We start from the raw sequence: 26,725 nt of genomic DNA, 5'->3' as shown, positions 1-26,725 counted from the left end.
TTCTTTACTCCCTGCTGACTCAAATTCTGGTCCTCATGAAAAGTTCCTATTTTTATTCCCTCTGAGTAGGCAGCCAAACCCCAAGTGACGTGGGCACAAGGTCTTGCTTGGAAGCTACGTTTAACAGAAATCATACACACTATGAATGAAGATTGCCGGATAAGGAGTCTGTAGGAGAATGTAGGTCCACCTGTGCAAACACTGCAGCAGGCATGCTGAGGATCGTACCTTCTCTGAGACAGCAGTGAAGGTCATGGCGTGGGTCATAAGTGACTCACCAAAAGTCAACCTCTCAGCTTTATTCATGTTCTTCAAGGAGACACCAAACACTAACTCGTGGTCATAGCTGTAAGAAGAATGATAGTACAGAATAAAAAGAATACAATCATGGGGGGAAAACTGGCTTCTGGTTATAAAAGGAACACAAAAGAAACTGAAGGGGCCTGATAGCTCCAAATAAATTTGGGCTTATAGCTCTCCAGAGAATATGGTACATGTAGAATTTAGTTTCTCAATGGGATTCCACTCTCTATGTGTCACAAGAGTACTAAGGAAAATACTAAGTGATTAAATATAAATTCTCCAAATCAAAAAGCTGACAAGATGATTTTGCACTGTCATTTTGGCAAGAAAACCTTAAAAAAAGGTTCTGAAGTAACTTCTTTCAAAAATGGTCTCTTTTGAGCTGGTAGAACCACCCAGTTTCTGAATTCATTTAGACCATTGCTGACTATGAAATTTAAATAAGTGATGTCAAAAATATTGGAAAATATTTCCAAAGTTAAAAAAAAATTCATGAATTCTCTTTTAGCAGATTTCTTTTCTCTTATTGTTAACTGTCAAGATATTTACTCACTTCCTACAAGTAACAATTACTTATAAATAACCCTAAAGTGGCATATTTTAATAGTCAAGGAATTCTGTATATGATTTAGTTCACAAATGAACCTTCACTGTCATCAACAACCAGGAGGAAGGCTTTAAAGTGTGTATGCAAATTAGCCCAAGTTGTCATAAAGACAAGAGGCATCAAATTAAGAGAAGTAGTTAAGAAGGATCAAACAGCAAACAAAAGGTCTGGAAAACTTTTCATTACATTTCCAAATGTGCTGAGCAGATTTACACAGTAATCAATTACTTTTTAAAAGTGTCTTTCTCATATAGGATGGCTTTCTAGGAACACTCAACAATTTCAACTCAATTATGAAGTATAACCTTGAGTTCCCAGGTTAGAGCATATAAGTCTGTGGAGTTTCTGCTATGAGTCCTCAAACTCTACAAGTTGGAAAGAAAGAAACCCACCCTCAAGCAAACCTTAATCTTTGGGTAAACCTAAGCTGGGTCATTTTGTACCAAGAGTACACTCCAACAGCTACAACCCACAAATGACTTTCTATTTTAAATTTCTTACACTCACACATTCATGTCACTGAGGCCCAGCTTGCCAGAGAAGTGTTTTCCAACATCACAGCCAAACCACACAGCCTAGAAATACAGGACAGAACAAGAAAAAAAGTCAACATAAATCCTATCTTCCTATTATACCAAAGTGGAAGAAGAGGTTTTAACCCCAACGAAGCAGAAACAATACAAACCTCTCCATCTTTGATGGAGGCAGCAACCATCTTTTTCAAGAAGTCAATGGGCTGGTTATTATATAGAGTTTTTCTCCCTCCAACCATATTGCTTAAGTAGTCCACTGTATAAAGTTTGTTGTACTTGTGCTGGGGCCGAGGGTCATTCACTAAACAAATCTATTGAGATCAAGAACATGTTGATTAGAACATAAAACCAGGAATGTCAAGCAAGACACACACCTCTCCTCTAAATTCATGTTTGCATCAAGCTCATCACCTCTGCCCATAAGAATAAGAATCACAAACACACTGTTAAATAACAAAGAAACAAAACATGGTAAAGTCATGTAAGAGCAGACCTTGTACCTAATTAGTGCAAGGGACACATTTGGGAGCTGCATCTATCTGTTTTTCCTACTGGCAAGAATTGTCCCAAAACTAATTCTGAAGAACTCTATGCGCCGAGTGAGGCAAGTACAAGACCCTTGCTCTCAAGTTACAAGACAGGCTCAACACCCTGTAATACCACAACGAAGTTGGAATTCCAATTATAGAACAAAGCCATTTGCTTATGAGAGGATCCAGATGTCAATAATGGAGGGGTATCTGGTCATCCTGCTAGGCAAGTGGAGGAGACCTGAAGAGAGCAGGAAAAACTAGGATAGGACACTGCTCCCTTCCACAAGAAAATCCCCAGAGGGGTCCATAGTACAGGGGTGCTCTGAACCCGTGGTAAGAAACACTCAACGACAATAAAAAACTTTTATTGTCTTTGCACCTGAAAGTGATTCTGGGTCCAAACCAGGGAAGCATGTGGGAATTAAGCTGCTGGCCTACAGTTAGACAAGTCTCTAAAGAGGAGCACTGGGGATCTTGATATGGCGAACTTCAGTCAGTGCATAAAATATTTCAGAGGAAGGAGGAAAAAAGTTTGTTTAGCATCTAGTTTGATGTTCATGCATGTTAACCCAGGAATCTTATACCCTTCCCTGTAGTCCATAGGCATCTGAAAGTAAACAGCCAGTGGCTGCCTGTGCCAGTCTCCAACCTTATCTTCCATATTGAAGAGTGGCTTGACGTGTTTCCTGTAAAACTCCAAGGGTGTTATGGGACCAATCTTCTGATAATTTTTATCTTTGTCTCGATACTCCCAGGTAAATGTCTCTGGTGGATTACCCAAACAGATGCACACCACTCGGAATATCTGGAAGAAAGAAGGACAGATGAGTGATGGCTAGGGAGAAGTGTTATTTTTTACCTCTTCATTTTCCTCAAGCTTGGGAAACATAAGAAATCAGTGGCTAAATTCAAGCTAGAAATTTCACAGGAAATCTAATATTGCTCCAAAAATTGGAAGGCTAGTGTCCAGGATCTGTAATCAGTCAATTTGTGAGTTCTTAAACAAACACTCTTAACAATATAATTCTGAAAGGTTAATATTTAGTGCCTGGTATTTGCCCTGTAAATTAAACTTCCTTAGCAAGACACTGCTCACCACTGACACACAACAAGACCTGGGTGCTGCTCTGCTGATTACACTTCAATCAACAAATAATAACGTGTATTTCATAGATGGATTTCCTTCCCTTTATGCTTCTAGATTTTGCTTTGATTGTGCCAGGGGTCTCCACTCATAGAAAAGTCATTAGATTTTCATTTGGAGCTTGGATGACAATGCCTGTTGAAAGTATTATTAGAACAAGAATAACTTTTAGTCATAAAGTACCATTTTTGGGGTTGTGAGAACACAATATTTTCTACTGATATCACAACACCTTCAAGTTAGCATCATTACAATCCAAGGATATACTTTATATTATTTTCATCTTATAGAAAGACAAAAATAGAAGTACAGAATGGAGATTCCTCAAAAAACTAAAAATAGAACTACCATACGATCCAGCCATCCCACTACTGGGTATTTATCCAAAGAGCCTGAAGTCAGCAATCCCAAAAGTCCTGTGCACCCCAATGTTTATTGCAGCACTGTTTACAATAGCCAAGACGTGGAAGCAACCTAAGTGCCCATCAACAGACAAATGGATAAAGAAGATGTGGTACATATATACAATGGAATACTACTCAGCTGCAAAACAGAACAAAATCATTCCATTTGCAATAACATGGATGGACCTTGAGAGAATTATGTTAAGTGAAATAAGCCAGTGAGAGAAAGATAATCTGTGTATGACTCCACTCATATGAGGAATTTAAAACTATGGACCAAGAACAGTTTAGTGGATACCAGGGGAAAGGTGGGGTGGGGGGTGGGCACAAAGGGTGAAGTGGTGCACCTACAACATGACTGACAAACATTAATGTACAACTGAAATTTCACAAGATTGTAACCCATCAATAACTCAATAAAAAAAAAAATAGAAGTACAGAGACATACCTTGTATAAGATCAGAGTATATAAAGTACTTCCTCTTCTATACCAAATTTACTATATCTTTTAAAAAACAGTACACAATGATCTGCCTCTTCTTTCTCTTACCCCCCAGTCACCACCTTGATCCAATTTCATCACTTATTACCTGCATTATTTGTACCACACATTTGTATACACCATTACAGTCAAGAGAAATGGATTCTATATTAAGTGTGACTATTTTGTGCTAGATACTATATATCTGCTATATATATCTGCTACTATATATCTTCACTTAATTTTCATAAACTCTCTCCAGGTAAAATTTCCCCTACTTTTTTTTTTTCTCAAGAGAGATCAAGACTCAAAGAAATCAAATAACCTACTTAAGGTCACACAGCCAGTAAGTGGCAGAACCACGATCTGAACCGAGGTTACACACTGTCACAAAAAAAACCAAACTTTTTTTTGCTCCATGGACACAGGGTTCAAAGAAGGGAACATTTGCTGAATGTCTTCTGTGCTGCACTATAAGCTCTGAACACCGTCTCTCTTAATCCTCTCAACAAAAGTGGTAGATTTTATCCTCATTTTACAGATAAGGAAATCAACATTCAGGGAAATAAATAGCTTGACTGAAGTCACAAAGCCAATAAACGGCAGAGTTAGGATTTGAATGCAGAACTGACTTCACGGCTGTTACCACAACACTACGAATTAAGCATTTATCATTCACCGTAACTTTCTGGGTTTCATATAACTTGTCTCCTCCAAAAGATCATAAATTTCTTAAGGCTAAGGACCAGGTCATGGATATTTTGTGTCTTCTATAGCATCTAGCACTATAGCTGACCTAGACATAACAGCTGATCTGAACACTGTTCCATTCTCCACATCACTACAGGATGAATAATTTTAGAAGTACCACTTTCTTCAAGTCACTTCCCTCTTCAAAATTCAATACGCTTCCCTATTACCTCCCACAACCAATCCAAACTCTAGGACTTCATTTATTTTTCTTAGGCATAACGTACATTAAGTATGTAAAGTGCACTAATCTTAAGTATACAGCTCAATTCAATTTTTTACACACATACACACCCATGCAACTACCACTCAGAACAATATGGACAACATTTCCAGGGCTCCAGCAGTTCCATGGCCCCTTTGCAGTCAATAACCAACACCTCCTCCAAGGTAAGCGGCATTTTGACTTACATAATCATTGATTAGTTTTGCCTGTTCTTTAACTTCACGTAAATGGAATAATACAGTATATTCTCTTTCATGTCTGGCTTACTTTGCTGATATAATGTCTGTGAGATTCAGTCATGGTGCTGTGGGTATGAGTAATTTGTTCTTTAATGCTGTGCTGTATTCCACTCTGTAAATATATTACAATTTATCTGTTCTCCTATTGATGGACACATGAGTTGTTTCCAGTTTGAGGTTATTATGAACAAAGCTGCTAAGAACATTTTTATCTAAACAGTTCTCAAGGGGGTTGAAAGAATTTACGTATACTCACCTGCAAAGTAAGAAATTCCGGTTGTTCTGCATTCTTGCCAATACTTAACATTATATTTTTAATTTTTGCCATGTTACTGGATATGTAATGGTATCTCAATGTGGGTTGTTTTTTGAGGAAGATTAGCCCTGAGCTATCATCTGCTGCCAGTCCTCCCCTTTTTGCTGAGGAAGACTGGCCCTGAGCTAACATCCGTGCCCATCTTCCTCTACTTTATATGTGGGACACCTACCACAGCATGGCTTGCCAAGAGGTGCCATGCCTGCACCTGGGATCCAAACTGGCGAACCCCGGGCCGCCCAAGCAGAACGTGTGCACTTAACCGCTGTGCCACCGGGCTGGGCCCTCAATGTGGTTTTAATTTGCATTTCCCTGATGAGCATGGTCAGATTTTAAAGGTTCTCTGAAACATCACCCAACCTTATTTCCCATCATAGACCCTGCACTCCAGTCAGGCTTGCCTGTGTCTTTCCTTACAGTCCGTTCAATGCACTCAGCTCACTGCCACCTTCATAGCTCTGCCATCTCCTCGGTTCCTGAGATCCCAATCGTACTCCCACGCGTTAAAGTTCAGTGCAGGATGCCCCTCCTCCAGAAAGTTTTCACTAATTAATTATTCCAGCTCACACTAACTAGTGCCCTTCTATGAACACAGCTGGCACAAAAATTTAACATCTGAGGGGCTGGCTTGGTGGTATAGTGGTTAAGTTTGTGTACTCCACTTTGGCGGCCTGGAGTGTACCAGTTTTGATCCCAGGTGTGGACCCACACACCACTCATCAGGCCATGCTGTGGTGGCATCCCACACACAAAATAAAGGAAGATGGGCACAGATGTTAGCTCAGGACCAATCTTTCTCACAAAAAAATAATAAATTAACATTTGATTCCATAGTGCCATTTATGTTTCCCTAATGTCTCCTCGGCTAGACTTAATCTACTAGGGACAGGAACTAGGTCTTAGACATATCCCAACAAGCCCTACAAGAAACACATTAAAAACAGTTCTCTTAAAAGTTTTTCTCCTGTGACTGGTGTGGAATTTGAATTTAGGAAATCAAATTTGGCTTCTACTCTCTTTAAAAACATTCTGATGGTCAAGACCTTACTCATATGCATAGGCAATGTTTTCCAAGAGTCCAATACCCAGAACTTGGTAGTTAAGTAAAACACACCAGCTCTAGTCCATTTCTGACTGATAGACCATGGATGGGTTCACACCTGCCACAAGCTGATTATAGCAAATCATCACCTATCAATTCCTTTCATAATTAAGGACAATTCTCTCTCTTTTTCCTCTAGTGAAGGGAAGAACAATGGCTCCCCCCCCCCCAAAAAAATTATTTTCTCACTTCATAGATTAGAAACTTACACACTGGCAAATTCTGTACTGGAATGGCATCATCCCCTAACTTTGCTTTCTAAATTTCAAGAAGAGGTGTACCAAATACAGATAGGATTAGGGTAGCCAGTCCTACCCATGTTGCGGAGTCATTCTTGGAAGCAGCAGAGCTATTTTATTTTTAAAATAATGTCCTACTAATTCTATTGGTTTTTTCTATCCCTTTGGTTTTAACCAGGGAAGATGATAGATATCTCAGTGGATGAACTGAGCCGAATCCCAAAGGTACTCTATAAAAGTAGGCAAAAGGGAAGGCTTCGCAAGCAAAACAAAGCTGGAACCTATAAGAAACACACCTCTTCTTCCCCTCCTCTCCTTGGACCCCCACTCTGGAGAACTGTGTTGTCCTTAACCTGACAGAACCCATCCTCTTCCTCACTTTACCCTCCTCCCTCACCTTACCTTCCTCTTCCTTCAGAATTGTCTGCTCCCACCTCTGCTCTGAGAGAATCACCAGATAAAAGATCTATGCCTGCCTTCTTAACACCCTATCCCCACCATTTTCATCCTGAAAGACTATTTAAGAAGCTTAGTCTTTGGTACTCCTTAGCTTTACTTGAGTAGCCAGAAATTCTCCAGATTGACTTTTAGGGAAATTCATTAGACACCCTAGTCCCTTTTGGCTGCCTCATCCATCAAGGAACACACACTCAAAATCCCACAATTGTCAGTCTGCACCCATATGTCATCACTGAACACTGAAACTGTTGTGTATTTATTTCTCTTCATCATCTCCAATGTGTTCTAGGCCTCAAATGCCTTGGAAAAGACTGGAACCTGACACCAGTGTCCAAACTTATTCTCTGAACCAAAGCTAGAAAACTGGGAATAGGTCTGCCTATGACATTAGGCCTATGATTAGGGATAAAGAGACTCTTAGTCCACATATTATTATGGAAGACAGAGCCTGTCATATTAACAGAAGCAGATTAACTACCAAAAGAGGTTATGTCTGCCTTTCATTTTGTTATATTCTGTTTTCTAAGACAGAATCTTCCTTTACTAGGACTTACCAAGTGTTTTATGAGCCTGAACAGCCGGTCCTCAAACCAACTCTCTTTTAATGTTGTATCATTCTCACGTTGGTTTCTAGCACAGAATGAAGATGCAGGGCATCATATTAGCAACTGTAATTGAGCTACTCTAGCCATGGATTAATGAGCTATGTTTGGGATTCACAGGGACCAGAGAGTCATTTTGATTTGCTGAGCACCAAGGCCACAAATGGCAACTTTAGGAACCTGTCATCATGAAGAGGACACTGCCACTGGTAACGATACAATGTTAGTGACATTGACAAACTGACAATGACAGTGAAAGCTTATAGTTAGAACACGTTTGGATAAGGAAGGTTTAACAGACTTAAATGCTATGTGCTTTCCACTAGTAATCGTTACATGTGTATGATCATATATCTGTGGAATCATTCTGGTCAACTCTCAGTCATCCGGAGGTGATCTATCCAACTCAGCCAGGCTCTGGCCAAAAGAAGGGGGAGGCCAGGGCCAAGACCAATGAAGATTAAGACAAATAAGTGAACCTGTTTACGTTTAAACACATTCTAAACATAAATATGAATGTTTTACAATATAATTTACATCGTACCCTATTGTGCATCTGACTCTCTATCTAAAGTAAAAAGCATTAAATCATTCCCTCTTCCCCAAAAATGCATTAAAGGAAATCTGCATTTTTGCTATCTGAATGAATTCTACGGTGAATCCTTTTACAAGACAAATACTTATGCCCTACTGCCTATGTTTTACAAATCTGAATATTTATCAAAGATACATATAAAGAATGAACGAGGATAAGGGTGACATCTTTCCCTCATGGATTTTAGTAAAACTGTAATTGGAAACATGTTGCTTTGTTTTATATTATTTGTTTACCATGCCTATAAATTATTCAAAGCCATTCACATTCAAGTCAGTTTGGAACACTTTGGAGGGAAAATTTGGCTCCAAGCCAACTAACAATAGTTAAATGAGCTCTGATTAAAAAAAAATTCTCCAGGGCCGGCCCCATGGCCGAGTGGTTGAGTTCGCACGCACCGCTTTGGCAGCCCAGGGTTTTGTCAGTTCAAATCCTGGGCGCAGACAAGGCACTGCTCATCAGGCCACGCTGCATCCCACATGCCACAACTAGAAGGACTCACAACTAAAAATATACAACTATGTACCGGGGGGCTTTGGGGAGAAAAAGGAAAAAAAAAATCTTTAAAAAAAAAAAAAAAATTCTCCAAAGTATAATCTCCAGGGTCCCTGATGCTCTATTTTCTCGGTAAGAGACTGCTGCTCTGAAATAACATCCCTGCTCTCAAAGGTACACAAGAGGCAGTGAGCTTTGGATAGCCAAGTCTGCTCTCTGGTGGGCAACTTGGGAGTGTCGCCTGCTTCACACAAAATGCACCTGGCATTCAGGAGAAAAAAAAGATACTAGACATTGAACAAAAGTCATTACATAGAATTGAATGAAGTAAGACTACAACCATATTCCTCAGAATATAATTACATATTGAAAAACCACAATTAGTCTATTTAGGGAAATATATTTGTGACTTCAATTGAAATTGCCCACTCCCCATCCCAGCACTTCCTATCTTTCTCTCTTGCTTTATTTTTCTCCATAGCACTTTCCATCTTCTGGCACATTATACTTCCCGTATATTTTATTCACTTCTCTCTACTAGAAAGTAAATCACATGAAGGCAGGGTCTCTTGTCTGTTTTGTTCACTGCTGAATCCCCAATGCCTAGAACAGTGCCAGGTATACGTGTTAAAGAAACGTTTACTGCATACATGACATGTAATTGTGATTTTAAACCAAACCAATCTGATAGAAAGGTATTAAAACAGAGCCAAGAGAGTAGACTCAGGGAATATGAGCTTTCCAAAATGCTGGAAAGGTAAAGGCAGAGAGATATATGGCTCAGTGACACCTGGCAACTGATTCTGCTTTTCTCTGACTCCTCAACCCAATTATGATGTGGCCCTCATGATTCTGAATTTAGTTAAAAACAAAACAGGAAAATCCAACGTTTGTAACTATTCCCTTAAATATAGATTATTAGAGAAAGTTGTCCTAAAATTGTGATACAAGCCCCAAGGGTAAAAGGGTAGTAGTATGCCAAAATTTGAGTCTGATTTTTAGATCCACTGAGATCCTTCCCTGCATTTAGGGGGGTCAAGGAAGCTCTGCTGAGTTATGCTGTACCTGCACCTGCCCCCTAGGGCCTTCTGACGTCTAAGATTTTACACCCTTGGCTAATTAAACTGGAAATTTATACTAACCTTACAATGTGGATATGTGTAGTCCCTCTCTACCAACCTATAACCCATCAGAAAAGCTGCAGTTGGTGTCAGTAAGATCTAAATCCTATTTCCAGTTTATATCCATTTTGTATTTGTCTATATCATTGTCTATAAGTAAGGAGAGTGTAAATTATAAAGGGTCCTGCCTCCAAAGTCTTATTTATTAAAAAAAGGCCCATTTTAATTGGTCTCAAAATATTTTCCCCAATCAGAGAGATCTATCCATTTTAAATGATTTGCTGAAGTCTAACGTGGTGAATAATAGAATCAAGAACTGGAATGGAAAAAAGAAAAGAGGACACAGAAAGCATGAGACATGGAACACGGAGAAAGAATGTAACAATCCCAATTTAAAGACAAATGATGTGGGAATGAGTCAATTCCCATACTCATGGCTAAACTGGGAGACAGACATCAAGTGAGAAGAGGAAGGCAGGATGCAACAGTTGAGAGTCAGCCATGAATACTTAGAAGGGTGAGAGTTTCAAGTGAGCTATACAGGAAGACAGAATGGAGGGAACCACAGTAATTAGGAAGGTTAGAATAGGAAGGTAGTTCAAAAGGGAGGAAAATTGGTAAGGCTAAAAGATTTCAGTGCAGGAGTGACATAATCTTAGAATCTTTATTTGTATTTACAATACCGGGTTGTTGAGAGGGTATACAGTCTAAAGCAGAGTAGAAATATTAGTTACTTCTACTTTTATAAAAATGCAAAGTTACAGTGCCCTTAAGAAATCATCTACCCCAACTTTTTAGTTTTACTGACGGAGAAATTAGGCTCAAAGGTAGAATGACCTGTTGATCACAGAGTAGAATGGCTGGAAGAACACAAAAGTGGCCACAGAAGATAGGTGAACTCTGAAGAAAGTTCAGCGCTGAGGGTAAATGAGCTAGTTACAAGAGGGAGGGAGTAAGGACCTTGGTGACTGCTGAAAGTAGAGAAAGGGGAGGGAAGAGAAGACAGCTCTCTACTGCTTTCTGGTGGGGAATGAAAGAAAGGCAAGGATCTGTTTTAAAAAAACAAACCACTTGTGCCTGCAAAAGCAGGCAGGGAAGGGGATCCTTTCTGGAGCCATTAAACACATTTTCAGGCAGGGAAAGACATAAAAAAGATATACTCATAGGGTATGTACCCTTCTGTGATGTTAAAACTGCTCAGAGAGATGATAACAGTCAAATGATGACATTGAGACTACCTTTAGAGTGGTGGCTGAAGCAAAGAAATAGTTAGAAATCAGACTCTCCAGCGCCACCCTGGACATACTGAATCAATCTGCATTTTAACAAGACCCCCAAGGGATTCAGATGCACTTTAAAGTTTGAAAGCACTACTTCAGACATCTATTCTTTCCCTCCTCCAAAACCTTGCTTCTCAATTATTTCTCTCATTCGCATCTGCTATCCCTTTCCACACACTAGTTCTCACATACTGCTCTAACCTCGAGAAGGCATTCTCTCACATCTGCAAGCCCCTGCTTCAAGACACCACGACATCATCTGATTCCTTCCTTTTCCTTGTCCCCTACATCAGCAAGTCCTGACAACTTCACTTCGGAAATATACCGCCAAATTTATTCACTCCTCTCTATCCTCACTCTCACCCACCTGGTCTAAACCACTACAGTCTCTCTTCTACACAACCACAATAGCCTCCTAACTGGTCTCCCTGCTTCCTCTCTTGCTGTTTCACAATCCACTCCAAAACACCCAGAGGGAATTTTTTGTAAACAAAAATTAAACCAGGTCACTCCTCAACTTAAACCCCCCAGTGGTTACCTCACTTAGAATAAAACGCAAACTCCTTAGCAAGGCTTATAGGTCCTATATAAGCGAGTTCTCTCTTCCTCTACAAGATCTATTCCAGCCAGTCTCACCTTCTTTCCAAGCTCAAGTCACACTGACTTCTTTCTGTTCCTCAAAAACACCATGCTTTCTCCCATCTGAGGGCTTCTGCACTGACTGTCCCCTCTGCCTGGTATGTCTGTGTCCAGATCTTTACGTAGCTGGATTCTTCTCGTTACTCATGTCTCAGCTCAGATTTCACCTCAGCAAGGCCTTTTCTGATGACCCTATCAACCACCAATCAATTACTGTAGTTCTTCAGAGCACATATCACAGCAGATAGTTTCTTGTGTATTCAACTGGGACTGTTTCTCTCCACTAGTACATAAAGTCCATGAGACCAGGGTCCATGTCTGTCTTCTTTCTTCAGTGATTAGGACATGCTTAATATTTAGAAGGTACTCCATAAATAGTTGTGGAATTAATGGGCATCAATTCTTCTCTTCATTGCCCAGCTTCTTGAAACTGGCTTCCTTTTCTTGTCATGGTCTGACTCTTCTCCATCTAGCTCCTTCCCCACTCCATTCTACTTGACATTATTCCACAAAACCTTATTTGGAAAATCCAGCAGCTTTTTCTCCATCTTCATATTCTTGGACCTGTTGACCTGTCTGCAGCCTCTGACACTGATGACTAGAGCCTACATCACAAAATAGGTCTGGCACTTGCTTTTATAGAAATAGATATTTTCCAGAATTCTTTGCTCAGACCTGTTCTATCCGTCTATTTTTCCTCAGGGATTTCAATCATTCCCAATGCTTCAGCCAGCTGTACTATCATCACTACCACTCTTCTAGATCATTCTCTTTGCTGTGCTCCAAGACTGTTTCTGTATGCTTGAAACCCAACTCCAATTGGACAGTGACTTGGGACTAGGCATTTTAAAGCCAACGTTTCTCCTCTTCACAGTGGCCTCTGAAAAGAGCTGCCCTTACTGACTTAATTGCATGAACCACAGCAGCATTATCCAAAGTTACCAGGCTTAAAACCCTAAAGTTATTTTTAATGATGAATCCTCCTTTATAGATAAGTTGCCAAGTCCTAAAGATTTTTCCTCTTAAGATCTCTCGTATTTCTCCACTCCTTTCCATTTCTATTGTCACCACCCTTGTTTAGGCCAAATTAGTACCTCCTAGACTGCTACAGCTTCATAACTGGTCTTCCTATCTCTCCTCCTTCCAGTTTAACCTATTTAACTAAATTAATCTCTTAAAGTACAGCTTTACTTCACATTACTCTGGTACTCAAAAATCCTCCTGACTTCTCATTTCCTACTGAATTAGGTCAAACTCTCAATCTAGGATTCAAAGCTCTTATTATATATGTCTACTTCTAACTTTCCACATTATTCTCTTAGCTTCAAACTTTTATGTGCCTCAGGATCACTAATTTAATGCAGATTATAGGGACCATCCCCAGAGATTCAGATTCAGTATATCTGAAGTGGGGACTCAGGAATCTACATTTTTAACAAGCATCTGATGATTCTAATGCAGACGGACTTCAAACCACCTTTTTTTTCCCAAAGATTTTATTTTCCTTTTTTCTCCCAAAGTCCCCTGGTACATAGTTGTATATTTTTAATTGTGGGTCCTTCTAGTTGTGGCATTTGGGATGCCACCTCAGCATGGCCTGATGAGCAGTGCCATGTCCGCACCCAGGATTCAAACTGGCGAAACCCTGGGCCACCAAAGCGGAGCGCACGAACTTAACCACTCGGCCACGGGGCCGGCCCCTCAAACCACTTTTTGAGGAACACGATTCCAGCTCCTCCCTAAGACTCTAATAAACTAGCCTATTCACTGATTCCCAAACCCACCTCGAGCATGTCTAGACTGTTTTCCACTCCATTCTCATTTCATTCAAAGCATATCTCAAATGCAACTTTCTCTAGAAAGGCTTTCTTGATTCCCCAAATAAGATGCAGCAACTCCCTCTTTGAAGTGAGATAATATGCTTACGTATCTCTTAAGAACATTTACCTCACTTTGTATTACTTATTTTATTGCCCTACTAGATGTTAGTTACTTGATATGTAGCATCTGCAATTCCTCCCATATAACAGGCACTGAGAAGTATCTGATTGAATGCTGTGGAGGTCCAGAATGCTTCACACAGTATGCCTTCTGGGTGCCACCATCAGAAATAGAAACTTGGGCTGGATGGATCCAAGTCTGACTTAGCATGCAATTTTGAACATTCTTTTAAGTCAAGAGTTAAGAGGACTTAAATTTTTTCATCTTCTTTCAGAAAAAAACATGTTTCCGGACTTTTGTCATTCTTTTTACAATAGCCACCAACTTATGATAGGAGAAATATAACTGTTTTTTCCAAAAACAAGTCTGATCTTCAATGGGTTAAAAAAGAGAAATATGACTTGAGACTCCTTAAAGACTATTTAAATGGTTCACAAAATTAAGAAATAAAGGGCTTCATGATTCTTGGTTTTCATGACAGATAATGATGTAAAATTTATTTAGGATTGTAAGCAAACATGATAGAGAATTTATGTCCATTTAACCGAGACTTTAGATTGCTTTGGAGATGTAAAATTTTCACTTCTGAAGGAATGCAGTCAAATTCTAGCTCCAGGAGACTTAAAAGAGAATGCCTGAGTTTAAATAATGTGTTTAATTAGTATTACTTGAAAATTTTAAGAGAATCTGATATAAATACTTATTGGTTTTTCTGATTATACCTATTTAGTAAAAAGGGAAATGCAGTATGTGAATATAATCTATTTCCTTTAACAACCTCAGGGGAAAGGTTAGTCCCTTATCCAGTGTCAGAGATGTCCTCCAAGGCTAGCAAAAGAACAATGCTCTTTTCTCTTCCAAAATCCAAAGAGAAGACCATATTAGGAAATGTTATTTCTTAGCAGCAGGGGAGCTTAACCAGAATCACCTGAGATGCTTTTAAAATACAAATGCCCTAACTAGACAGATGCCAAAACAAAATCAGCCAGCAAAACAATAAGAGAACAATGTGATAGGACTAGCCCTACAAATATTAAAACACTACAAAAAGCCTCGGTAATTAAAACACAGAGTGACTGGCAGATGAATAAACAGAAGAAAGGAACAGAATTGAAAGTCCAGAGGCCTCAGAAATGATAAAAATGGCATCTTAAATTAAGGAGTAGGGAGAGGACGGAATATTCAGGAAAGATGGGGGTCAACTGGGTAGCTTTCTGGGGAAAAAAGTTAGATCCACTCCTCATACCTTATGCTAGGATAAATCTAAATGGATCAGAGATTCAAATATAAAAATCAAAACGCTATAAGCATTGGAAGAAAAATGGGAGAATACTTTTATAATTAGAAAAAGCCTTTCTAATTAAAAACTGTAAGATTTCAAATTTGACTATATAAAAGTAAAAAATTCTGCATAGCAAAAAAAAAAGCTTAGATAAACTAAGAAAAAAATTGAAACTCATATCACAAAGGGCTAATTTCTTTTTTTAATTTAAATTTAAATTTTTATAGCAGTAACATTGGATTATAACATTATATAACTTTCAGATGTACATCATAATATATTTCGAATTCTGTCTAGATTACATCATGTTCACCATCCAAAGACTACTTATAATCCATCACCACACATGAGCCTAATCACCCCTTTCACCCTCCTTCCTCCCCCCTCCCCTCTGGTAACCATCAACAAAGGGCTAATTTCTCTAACACGTAAGGAGTGCCCAGAAATTGATAAAAGACCAAGAAGAAAAATGAGTAAAAGATATGAATAGACAGTTTACAGAAACAATGCTCAGCCCCACTCAAAGTAAGAAAAATATAAATTAAAACTACAAGGAGATAGTTTAGATGTCAGATCGTTTACCTATCAGATTGGTAAGAATCCGATTATTTGATAAACACTCTGCCTTGATAAAACTAAGGGGAAACAGGTTCTATAGATGTTGCTGATGAGAGTAAACTGGTATAATCCCCCAAGAGGGCAAACTGGCATTATATATCAAAATTACAAATGTATATTCTCTCTCACTCAAAAATTCTACTTGTAGAAATGCAACTTACAGGTATACATGCACATATGCAAAATAATGTATATACAAGATTATTTATTGCAGTATTTTTTTTAAAAAAAGTTTGAAAACAACCAGATTATCCATTAATAGGGACCAGCTAAATTAATTATGGTAATCCAGACAATGGAATAATATGCAAATATTTTCTTAAATGCAGAAATTCTTTGTGTATCAATATGGAAAGATTTCCAAGACATATTAAGTAAAAAATAAAAATAAAAAATGCAGAACAATCTGAATATGCTAACATCTGTGCAAAAAAAGGAGGGGAAAAACAATATATATTTGTATTGGATTATAAAAAAAATCTCTGACAGGATAACTAACAGCTAATACTAATAACAAACTAAAAAAAGTAATTTGGGAATGCACGGGAACTCAACAGATGGAGAACAGTGTAGGAAAAAGACTTTTACTGGATACCTTTTTATGTTTTTGATGTTAAAAACTTTTTTTTTTTAATTCAAAGAAGTCTTAAAAATAAAAAATACAGATAACTAGGCTCCATTCTCAAGGAAACTGATTTTGTAGTTTCAGAGCAAGCCTAGGCCTATATACTGTTTGTAAGACCTAAGAGCCACTGCTCTAGAATTTCCCAAGTAAATCCTAATAGCATCCTGCCTTTTTTCATGGCATTCACAAATACTATTTCTGGTCTTTGTTTTATGTTTTATCGTTAACAGAGAGAGTTTTGGTAAGGAATACATTAATAATCCTAAGGGTATCTGGAAGCTAAGAAAGAGTAGACACAATTGCAATAGAGGTCACAAAACATTTCCAAAATATCTGCCTTGTCTGTCATCTCAGCAAGCAACCTACAGTTCTCTTTTCTTACAATAAATGCCTTTAGCATAAACACCTTTCATTCAAAGCCATCTGCTCTTCATGGCTGTTGACTTACGTCATAATTTTGATTTGCCTACAAGGCTAGGCAAATCACAGGCACTAATTTGTGGCTTTAAAACCATAGTTAGACTCTTAATTACCAAGAGTCAGGCTCAATAAAGAGGAGTCATTTCGTGGATTGTAAAACTCTAAAAATCTATCACAAAGAATTCTGTAGTCAACAGTTTAGGTAGAATCATTAAGTAAGTAATCCCAAAAATCATCCATACTCAGGTAAGGTGGTGTCTTACTATTTTTCCCAGGCAGAGGCAGGGGAGGATAGATATGTGAAACACACCTGCCCTAATTCTTATCAGTGATGGTCAGGACATGGATCTTAGATAAATCATTTAAAAGATCATTAAAGCAAATATCAAAAGCCAACAGGATGCTTATGATCTGTAAGAAATATTATGTTGGCCCTTTTCCTGTTTATGGAAACTTCATCCTTACTTCACCTCATCATCTTACTATAATCATAAATGAAGGCAAACTATGCAGGACATATGGCCTCAACGAGAGAGATCATTCTAAGCAGGAAGGGAAGAGAACTACTATTTACTGGACAACTGCTACGTGCCAAGCATTATGCCTTACATTTCTATATTTAATTCCTTATTTGATCCCCACAAAAACTCAATGAGGAATATATTTTAAACCCCAAACTGAATCTCAGACAGGTTAAGTATCTTACCCAAGATCACAGAGCTGTTAAGTGAGAGAGTCGATAGAGCCAGAAATGTCCATCTAACTCCAAAGCCTATTTTTTTCTACTACATTCAGATACCTCTCCTAAATAGGAGCATTTAAGAAGTATAGAAAGAGGTAAATATGAGATAATTGAAACGCATTTGGCAAGGTGAAACCTCTGCATTCATCCAATCAACAGACATTTAAGAGACAGCTATTATGTCAAGCACTGAGCTAAAGTGTACATGTCACACTCGAACAAACTGAGAGGTGAACACTTAACGAACCTGTCCCAAGTAACATGACTGTTAACTAATGAGAAGGTTAGACCTCAGACAGTCTGACTCCAGGGACCATGCTCTCAGCTACACTCTACTGCCTCTCTAAAATTCAAAGCAAACATGAGTGAAGCATTAATGCTGTCCACTGCAGTGAAAAAAATTAGGCCATCTTAATTCCACACAACAGTCTTGACAGGAGACTGCTGGTTCAGTGATTCCAAGTAATGATGAAAAAGGGAAATATCTGTTCTTTTCTCAAAGCAATTTCAGTTTTATGCACTTCACCTGGATTATGGATAGTACTAAGTGATAAAGACTCTTAACTGCTTTGAAAATAAATATTACATTATATTTGTTTAATGCTTTTTAGGTTTTCCAGAATGTTTTCAGATATGTTACTATAACCAATATAACCATCAATAGCTTCTCATCTTTATTCCTAGAGAAAAGGTCAAAAGTCCTGGTATCTGCCTAAGATCTCTCACAGCTCTGCCTTTCTAGCTTAAATTGCTACCAATCACACTCATAAAACGTATGTTTCAGCTACACTATTCTCTAGAGAGTCCACCTTTGTTCATGCCACTGTACACGCAATTCCCTTTGTCTGGAATGATCTTCCCTATTACTCGTCCGACAAATTTCTACTACTTTTTCAAGAGCTGGTTCAACTATCTTCCCCATGAAACCTTCAGCTCATTAAAACTATCACTCCCTTTTCTATGACCACCAAATCCTTTCCCATACATCTCTAGCAGAGGATTTATTATAATTATTCATGTGCTTTATTCCCCCAAGAGACTAACCTTCCTGAGAGTAGAGACTGTGTCTTTCTCATCTTTGTATCCCTGGTGCCTGTTGGGTGAGTCAATCACGAGGACGTGACTGCCGGCTGACTCAAGATCTGGACCTGGGCAATCAGAGGCTTCTCACCCCTCCCCTGTCCTTGGAAGGTACACTCTGCCTACCATTCCCACAGTGGGAGCTGTTCCAAGGACACAGCCTTAGCGAGTAAGGTATTGTTGAGACCATCTGGACTGTGGATGTGACTAAATCCAGTTAAAGCCTCTACATAAACTTTTAAGAAACTAACAGGCAGGTGTAGAGACCTACTTGTCTTGCAGCCGCCTAAGACAAGCCTCGTAAGTAAGTTCCCTTGCTTATTAAACCTGCCACCTCCAAACCTGGAGTGGGCTGCCTCTCTCTTCTATTTCTCCTTGCCCTCTGTGAGTATGGGGGCCAGTTTACAAACCAACAGTGCGAAACTAACAGACGGTATTCAGTATTTATGAACTGAACAGAAGAATGAATTACATAGACTACTAAACTGGGAATTAGAAGATATAAGTACAAGTCCCATACAAAACGCAAAGTTCATACTTCAGTTTTCTCTGCTGTAAAATAAGTAATTTTCAATTCAATTCAACATTTATTGCAGTGACTAGACTTCCCAATCAGTTTAACAGATGGAAACATTCTGAGAGTTCTTTAGAAGGTTCACAAAAAATCTAAATAATTGTTATTACCTCCTCCATCATGTCGTCCTGTGTGGCTGAGATTTCTCCTTTGGTTGCTCCACTGTGTACCAGGTTCCGTAGTCGTATACAGAATTCTCTCATCTATGACAGAAACGTATTCAGCACTCCAAATGTTACCCTAATTCAACTGTAAATGAGGCTAACAGACCAATGCTGGTCTTATTTTGAAGTATAACTCAGCCAAGACCCAGGCCAAAGTTTGTAAAAGCAAATGTATTTTTCCCCGACCAGTCCACTTAACTACGTAACTAAAAACACTTTCCATAAGAAGAAAAGACATGGATTACTCCCAAGGAATACTAGAGGGAACTGCTCCTGTTCTGCAGCTAATGGTACCCTCTGTAACAGAATGTGCTGGGTACAGGGAAAATATCTGATTCCATCATGCCTATCACCCTCAGAAAAACCAGGAGACTGAAAACGATTATGCCACCAAATCACTCTAACAGATTTTTATTTAGAATTTTACTGGTTGTCCACTTTTCCTTCTCTGCCAAATCATGATAACCACGGCTACGCCAATCCCCAATATAGTTTTCATTTTTGTTGTTTTCAATTTTGAGAGATACCTAAGATAAAAGTGAGTTTGAAATTTAACCGCAGTGCTAAAGAGGATCTTGATCCCATCTGAAATGGAATCCAATGCTATACTATTAATGATGTTTTGGCCTAGAGAGAAGAATTCCCAGAGTTTCCTGGGTGGAAAATAACCTACTTTTAATATTAGGGAAACACAGCTATAGTTTATTTTAGAATGTAATCTTTCTCCCAGGGATGACAAATCCAATTTTAGCCTCATAGATCAGACAGCAGATTCCAGCAACTCCCAGTTCTAAAAAAAGATGTCTAGCTGGCAGAGCAGCATCTCTATAGGATTTATAATCCTCCCTGGGAACATGGGTTATGTAGAGAGTGATCTATTAAGATAACTGAAGCAATACAGAGCAGTTCAGGGACAACATCACATCCTTAGTGAGCGGATAAACCACCCTGATGTGGTTTGGGGAAGCCTCTGAACTCAGCATACTCTTTAAGGAAATCCTGCAGACAGTTTTTTTGGTACACAATACCGAAGTGCTAGTACATAAAGCTGCCCTAGCCCACCTCCACTGGGACCAAGTGAGAGGCACGGTACCCAGTGTGCTTGTGGCCCGAATTAATTGAGGATGGGATGTTCTTTCCTGATAACCCATAAGAAAACATTAAAATCAATAGAAGTAAAAGTGGAAGATTTTAAAAAAGAAAAAAACATCCTAATCTCAATTATTTTTGAAGTTAATACGTAGCTACAGTGTTTTTGAAAGACACTGAGTAGCCACCTTGTACATAAACTGTGTACACTGAAATGCCCAGGAATCCCCCTGGAAAATCAGTTAGGAGGTTTAAGGTAAGTGTCCTAAACTTAATCCCACCCTGCTCCACACGCGGTACCTTGTGATTCAGAATATCATTCATCCTTCTGGTTGCCTCTGTTGTGTAAGATTCAGGGAAGCATTTCTTAGGGATAACACCATATTTTTCTAAAAGAAAACAAATTTTAGTGTTAATAAGGTAAAAGTATACTAGCATTAGAAACCCTGGCAAAAATAGCTATTGCTTTAAAAAATAGGCCATATTTTGCTGGACTAACTCAGAAAACTTAACAATCTTATGCTTCATATTATTAGACAGGTTATTTAACTTGTATATTTATCCATCTAGTTTAGGATTAATTCTATTCTTTTTATCTATCATACTTTGTAAAGTGCTCAGCATGATGAAGTTTTCCCAAAAGACAAAACTTTTTTGAATGAAGACATTTTCAAACAGTTGCAGTTTTAATGTGTTTCTTAATTACACCAGGACAAGAGATAAGCTTTTTCATAGAAAGTTAGTCCTACTTAATACAATTTTTTCTTCTCCAACCCACCCTTCAGAGTACCTATGTCTGTACTTCTCACTTAAGAAAGGTACTTTATACATGAGAATATGAGATAAAGGTTCTTACAGCTAACTGTATACCCTTCTTGGAGACCTATATTACGCTGTACATAACTACCAAAGAAATGGCCTATGCCTAACTAACTACAGAGCCTTGCTTGATCATGCTGAGTTTCAGTTCCCTTAGAGAAGGCTCTTACCAACAATATTGACAAGCATATCCCATTGTCCACCATCATTTGCAGGATTCGTAAGCAAATACTGTACCAGCCTCCCATCTTCAGGCTCCTTTTTCTGGGCTGTGTCCACAAAAGCATTTAAGAAGAAATAACAACGTTCAACCTAGAGTAAGAGAAGTTAAACAAAATTAAAGGAAAAGAAAGCAAATACCTTCATTGACATTATCAATAGAACAGGAGTCTTGGAACTACCATAGACCCAACATAGTAGAGGTTTTTTTTAATTGAGTATAATCGACATAACATTCTATTACTTTCAGGTGGGTTTTTTTTGTTTTTTATTGAGGTATAATCGACATAACATTATAGTAGTTTCAGGTGTACACAGTAGGGTTTTTAAAAAACTAAAGTTGGTAATTAAATATCAATATCTGTGTGTATACATTCCAATAGTTTATCCAAAACAAGGCTTTGCTTCATTTTGAAATAAAAACTGATACGTAGAGCCTACAATTAATAAACATCTAACGGACACTTACATAATATACATTTTAAAGATTAAAAAATGGAGTAAAATTATTTACTGTTTTTCAGACAAGTACTACCTACAGAAATTAGATCCTAGAAAGACCAAATAACCTAAACAAAGATGCTAAAAGAGGAAATTATTGAAAACAAAATTAAAAATTTTAAATAAGAAAGAAACAAGAAAGCAGCAGGTTGAGTCAGTAGGCTTATTATTTCATTGCAAAAAGCACCCATCTACCAACCAAAAGCAGTTCTGCCTTTGGAAAGAGTCAATTTTTGATACTTTAGAAATCAGAATAAATGGTATCCCATCCAAAATGGAACGGCAGACAACAATGAAAAACCAAGAAAGGAAGAGACAGTGCCTACCAAGGTTAATATTGAAACAGAAAGAACCTTGCAAGATCAGTCCCATACCTTGTCCCAGAAAAAGAGGTAAGACTGACTAAACTCAAATTCTTCAATATTTAATTTTTTCATGAATGGAAGTCTCATAACATTCAGACAAGAAAAGATCCAGCATCGTCCTGAAACAAGAAGGCAAATCAAGAAATTATGACAAGTGTTCACATAGATTACACTGTTACAACTGTATTTCCCAACATTGAACTGATGAAAAGGTCTTGGAACAACTTCAGACTAAATCAGAGCAGAAACATTAAAAGAAACCAACAAAACAAGAAAGGTAGTAATTACTATTTGCAACATATATGGAAAAAATATATGTTAATATTCTTAACATTTTTTAAAAAGTCTCTTTACTTATCACATGAAGAATCCATTACAAATCACCAAAGAAAATCACATTAGAAAAATAAATGAGGGGTCAGTCTGGTAGCCTAGTGGTTGAGTTTGCTGGTTTGGACCCTGGGTGTAGACCTACACACCGCTCATGAAGCCACACTGTGGCGGCTTCCCACACACAAAGTAGAGGAAGACTGGCAACAGATGTTAGCTCAGGGTCAGTCTTCCTCACCAAGAAAAAAAAAAGAGCTGGAAAAACATGAGCAGAGATCATGAATAGATCATTTAATGGCTAAAAAGACACAAATAGCAAAGAAATATTTTTTAAAGTTCATCATAAAACACCTGTTAAGTTGGGAAACATCATTTTTTAATTGATAATGCCCAATATTGGCAGGGACTTGGGGAAACAACGTTATTATATACTCTGGATAGGGACATAAACAGGTACAAAATATCTGAGGGCAATTCGGCAATACATGGCAAAAGCTTTAACAAGTCCTTCCCTTTCATCTGGAATATACAGTATATGCTTCAATATAAGGTGACCCTAACATAAGTCAATCCCCCATTCTCCCAATGACAATTCCAAAAACAAGTTGTTTAGCTAACTAGGTTACATAAACATTTAAAGATATAGATGAAATAGTAGCATACACCTGTATTACTTAACTTAGGAATTTAAATATACACAGATATTTAAAACCATGTTAACATAATAAATTGATGTAGAAGCATTGTTTTTTCCACTTTCACAGGTCATTTTCACACTGATTCATTCTCTTCACATGCATTTTGCCATTGGTGCCTTTGCCATTATTAGATCCACTCTTTCAATCAGAACACATCATCTTTCTTCCATCTAGTATGTCTGAGTCACGGCAATGTTTTGAATTCATGCATGACGCTGTCCCTGAAAATTTTATGCCAAACCTCAACTATACAATTACATTCTTCATTTGTCCTGTAATTGGATAATCACAAACTCCTCAATGTCACCATCTCCTGTACTGACTGAAGTGATCTTTAGAAGGCGTACTGACAATGATATCCAACATTTCCATGTGAGGTCACGTCCTAGGAATACAGTGTGTTCAAATTTTTCACCTTTTTAAGAAACTAATTTAATCAAATGATCTCTATAAGTATCCAAAGCTAGCATAGACTGAGGTCATTTCAGAGTAATGTCTGCCAAATTATACTCTGCTTCAAAATATATTAACTGAGAGTGCTCATTATGACAGTCTCTGGAAAGTCTCACATATAGGGTAAATCTCTCTTTCCTGAAAAAAAATTTAGAGAGAAAAACTTGGCTTTATTTGCCCATACCTTTTTTACTGATAGAAAAATACATTCACAATATATTGGTAAATAAAAAAGGTAGGTAGGTTATCTAACAACATGTAGGTACCCACCAGTATTAAACACACAAACGCACAGAATAAAGACTTAACAGAAAAAATACTTACTCGGTATTTTGCAAATATTTTACATTGAGCAACAATAATTTTGTAACAAGAAAAACAATTAAAAATAAGGACTGTTTTTCGAAAGTCACTATGACTTAGCATAGCTCATCTTTCCCATGTGGATGCCACCTCTCTCACATACATTACATATTTCTGGTAAAGGGAATCCGCTTGAACTGTTAATGTGAAAACTGCATGAAAATAAACTACACAGCTCATGTGTTATTTGTATCTTTTGTAGATAAAAGTGACAATACAGAATATATAAGACCTGATCTGTTCCAAATGAACATTTCCAGGCTTTTCCCTAAGAGGTCACTGTAATCTAAACTATGTAGGACCACTGTAACATTATTAACCGGATCACTATACCCTGATGGTCCATACCACCCCAAAAACCTTCTATTATGGTAAAACATTAATTATTGCAAGGTCATGATTTTCTTCCATAAAATTTAAAAATCAACTTCTCTGAAGTATAATTTACATACAATAAAACACGTCCGCGTTAAACGTACATTTTAAGTTCTGTCTGCCTCTAAGCAAGCACTGATCTGCTTTCAGTCAAAATTAATAGACTAGAAGTAGTTTAAAAATGCACAGACTTTAAAAAGTCCTTTTGGTACAATTTTACTGTGAGAATACTCTTCTTATTTAGAGTCTTGGATAACCAATCTTCCATTGTAGCTGTTTTTCTGACAGTGGTAGCAGATAGCAAAACAAGAGCTCTTGACCAGTAAGGCATGAGAACTGAATTTTTTTCTGTTACAAAAAATTGGTCTATTGGTGGGAACCGTGCCCATGAGCACATATGCTCAAGCTGCAACCAAAAAGCATACTTTAAAATAACACTTGATGACATTTTTATGCAATTACATTATGTCTTTTCCATTTTATAGACTTGTATATGGCCTTCAGGACAATTTTGATGTTCTCTAGAGCACCAACATTTTGCATGGTCTGCTTTGTACCAAGAGCATATATCTGCAAGACACGGGCCTGCAATCACATAACTTTAGCACAGACTATAGTGAATTACATTCAAACAGATGACCGTAGACTTGTCACTTTAGTGCTCAAATCAAATATGCTAACGAGCCACAGAGCACAACACAATTCACAGAGTAATGTTCTTGAACCTGCCTTTACTCGACACTGTTCTCTAGGAATTTACTGCAAGTTCTTTCAATACAAACCTCTGTTCTCCTAAGACTGTTCTTAAGACACCAAAATGGGATGCTGTCAAGAAGATGAAGTAAAGAAGATGAAGAAAACATGAAATGCAAGAATTAGAAGTCTCACGACCTCACCTGAGCTCTTCTGGTTGGTGACTGGCTTGCCTTCTTGCGGCACAGCGTGCTGGAACACATGCTGAGCACCCTGTACCGTAGCCCTCTTCAGACAGATGTCCAGCAGGTCGTGGGTGGTCCCGACATTCTGGGCAAGTACGAACTGAGGGTCGGAATTCAGTTTCTGGATCACAGCAGCTACCTTCTCCGAATTCAGTCCTATTGGAAGACCAGATGGGATTATAACACCAAAAAGAAGCTGAAGAGGGCTGATCCTGGACTCGCACATCCTGCCTCTAACTTCGTAAGAGCATCCTCAGGTGACCATAGCAGCGGAGCAGCCCTCCCCCGGCATCCTCCCCCAAGATGCCCTCTCTCTCCAGGCCGCTCCAGCCCGCCCAGAAAGCCCCATTCCCGCCACCGTCCCCGGTCCCAGCCCCGGCCCCGGCCCTTCCCCGCCGCGGGGGCCCGGGGGCTCAGCTGAGCGCCCACCGAGGCCCCCGGCAAACGCCGGCGGGGCGGAGCGCGCCTCACCCGCGCTGTTCATGGCGCCCACGCTGCCCGGGAGGGAACGGTAGTTTAGGGGGTCCTCAGACGAACGCCGCGGTTGTACTGCAGCTCGCTGCCCGGCGGCCCGACCTGCCTCTCGTACCCCGAACGCCGGAAAGAGGAAACCGGCTTCAGGGCCGGGGAGGGTTGAAGCCGCGAGAAACGGGGTCCGCCGAGGGACAAAACTCCCCCCACGCGTTGCTGAGTCAGCGCCTTCGGGGCTGGTCCCGCCCAGAGGAGGGCCCGCGGGGGCGGGCTCGTGACGCGCTCCGCTCGGGCGAAGCCGGCAGTCCGCCCGCGAGGCGCCGGCGCCCTGGACCGGCCTGCATCCGGCTCCCTGGCCGGGCGGGCGCCCTCCCGGGATCAGGACCGCTCCGAGCTGGGGGCCGGAGGGGTTCCATGCTGGGCCCACAGCCTGAATACTCCAGCGCTGGGGCATGACCCCATTCCGCCTTTTCAGAAGCCGAAAGGGGACTGGAGGCGGGAGGGTGGAGCTGAGGAGCCGCAGAATTAAGCACAGGGCTTAGGATGGGTTGACTCGTCGCAAAACATGTAGCCAGAGGCTCCTCCTGTAG

At 39.1% G+C, this 26,725-nt stretch overlaps 1 protein-coding gene across 2 annotated transcripts in view; it reads right to left on the bottom strand.

Annotated features, from left to right (window-relative positions):
* The window catches only part of BLMH (bleomycin hydrolase), a 44,666-nt gene extending 18,077 nt beyond the window's left edge, over positions 1–26,589 (bottom strand). For both annotated transcript variants that reach the window (XM_014827023.3, XM_014827024.3), the window contains exons 1-10: positions 26,136–26,589; positions 25,623–25,820; positions 22,517–22,626; positions 21,593–21,734; positions 20,904–20,992; positions 19,461–19,553; positions 2,626–2,781; positions 1,596–1,754; positions 1,418–1,485; positions 229–346 (exon numbers count right to left, since the gene is read on the bottom strand). In XM_014827023.3, the coding sequence (XP_014682509.2) occupies positions 229–346; positions 1,418–1,485; positions 1,596–1,754; positions 2,626–2,781; positions 19,461–19,553; positions 20,904–20,992; positions 21,593–21,734; positions 22,517–22,626; positions 25,623–25,820; positions 26,136–26,589 (1,587 nt within the window). The remainder of the gene's footprint in view (positions 1–228; positions 347–1,417; positions 1,486–1,595; positions 1,755–2,625; positions 2,782–19,460; positions 19,554–20,903; positions 20,993–21,592; positions 21,735–22,516; positions 22,627–25,622; positions 25,821–26,135) is intronic.
* Between the last annotated feature and the right edge of the window lie 136 nt (positions 26,590–26,725).

This window comes from Equus asinus, chromosome 13, assembly GCF_041296235.1.
Source record: "Equus asinus isolate D_3611 breed Donkey chromosome 13, EquAss-T2T_v2, whole genome shotgun sequence".
Taxonomy (NCBI): Eukaryota; Metazoa; Chordata; class Mammalia; order Perissodactyla; family Equidae; genus Equus; species Equus asinus.
This window is presented reverse-complemented; position numbering and strand designations above follow the sequence as displayed.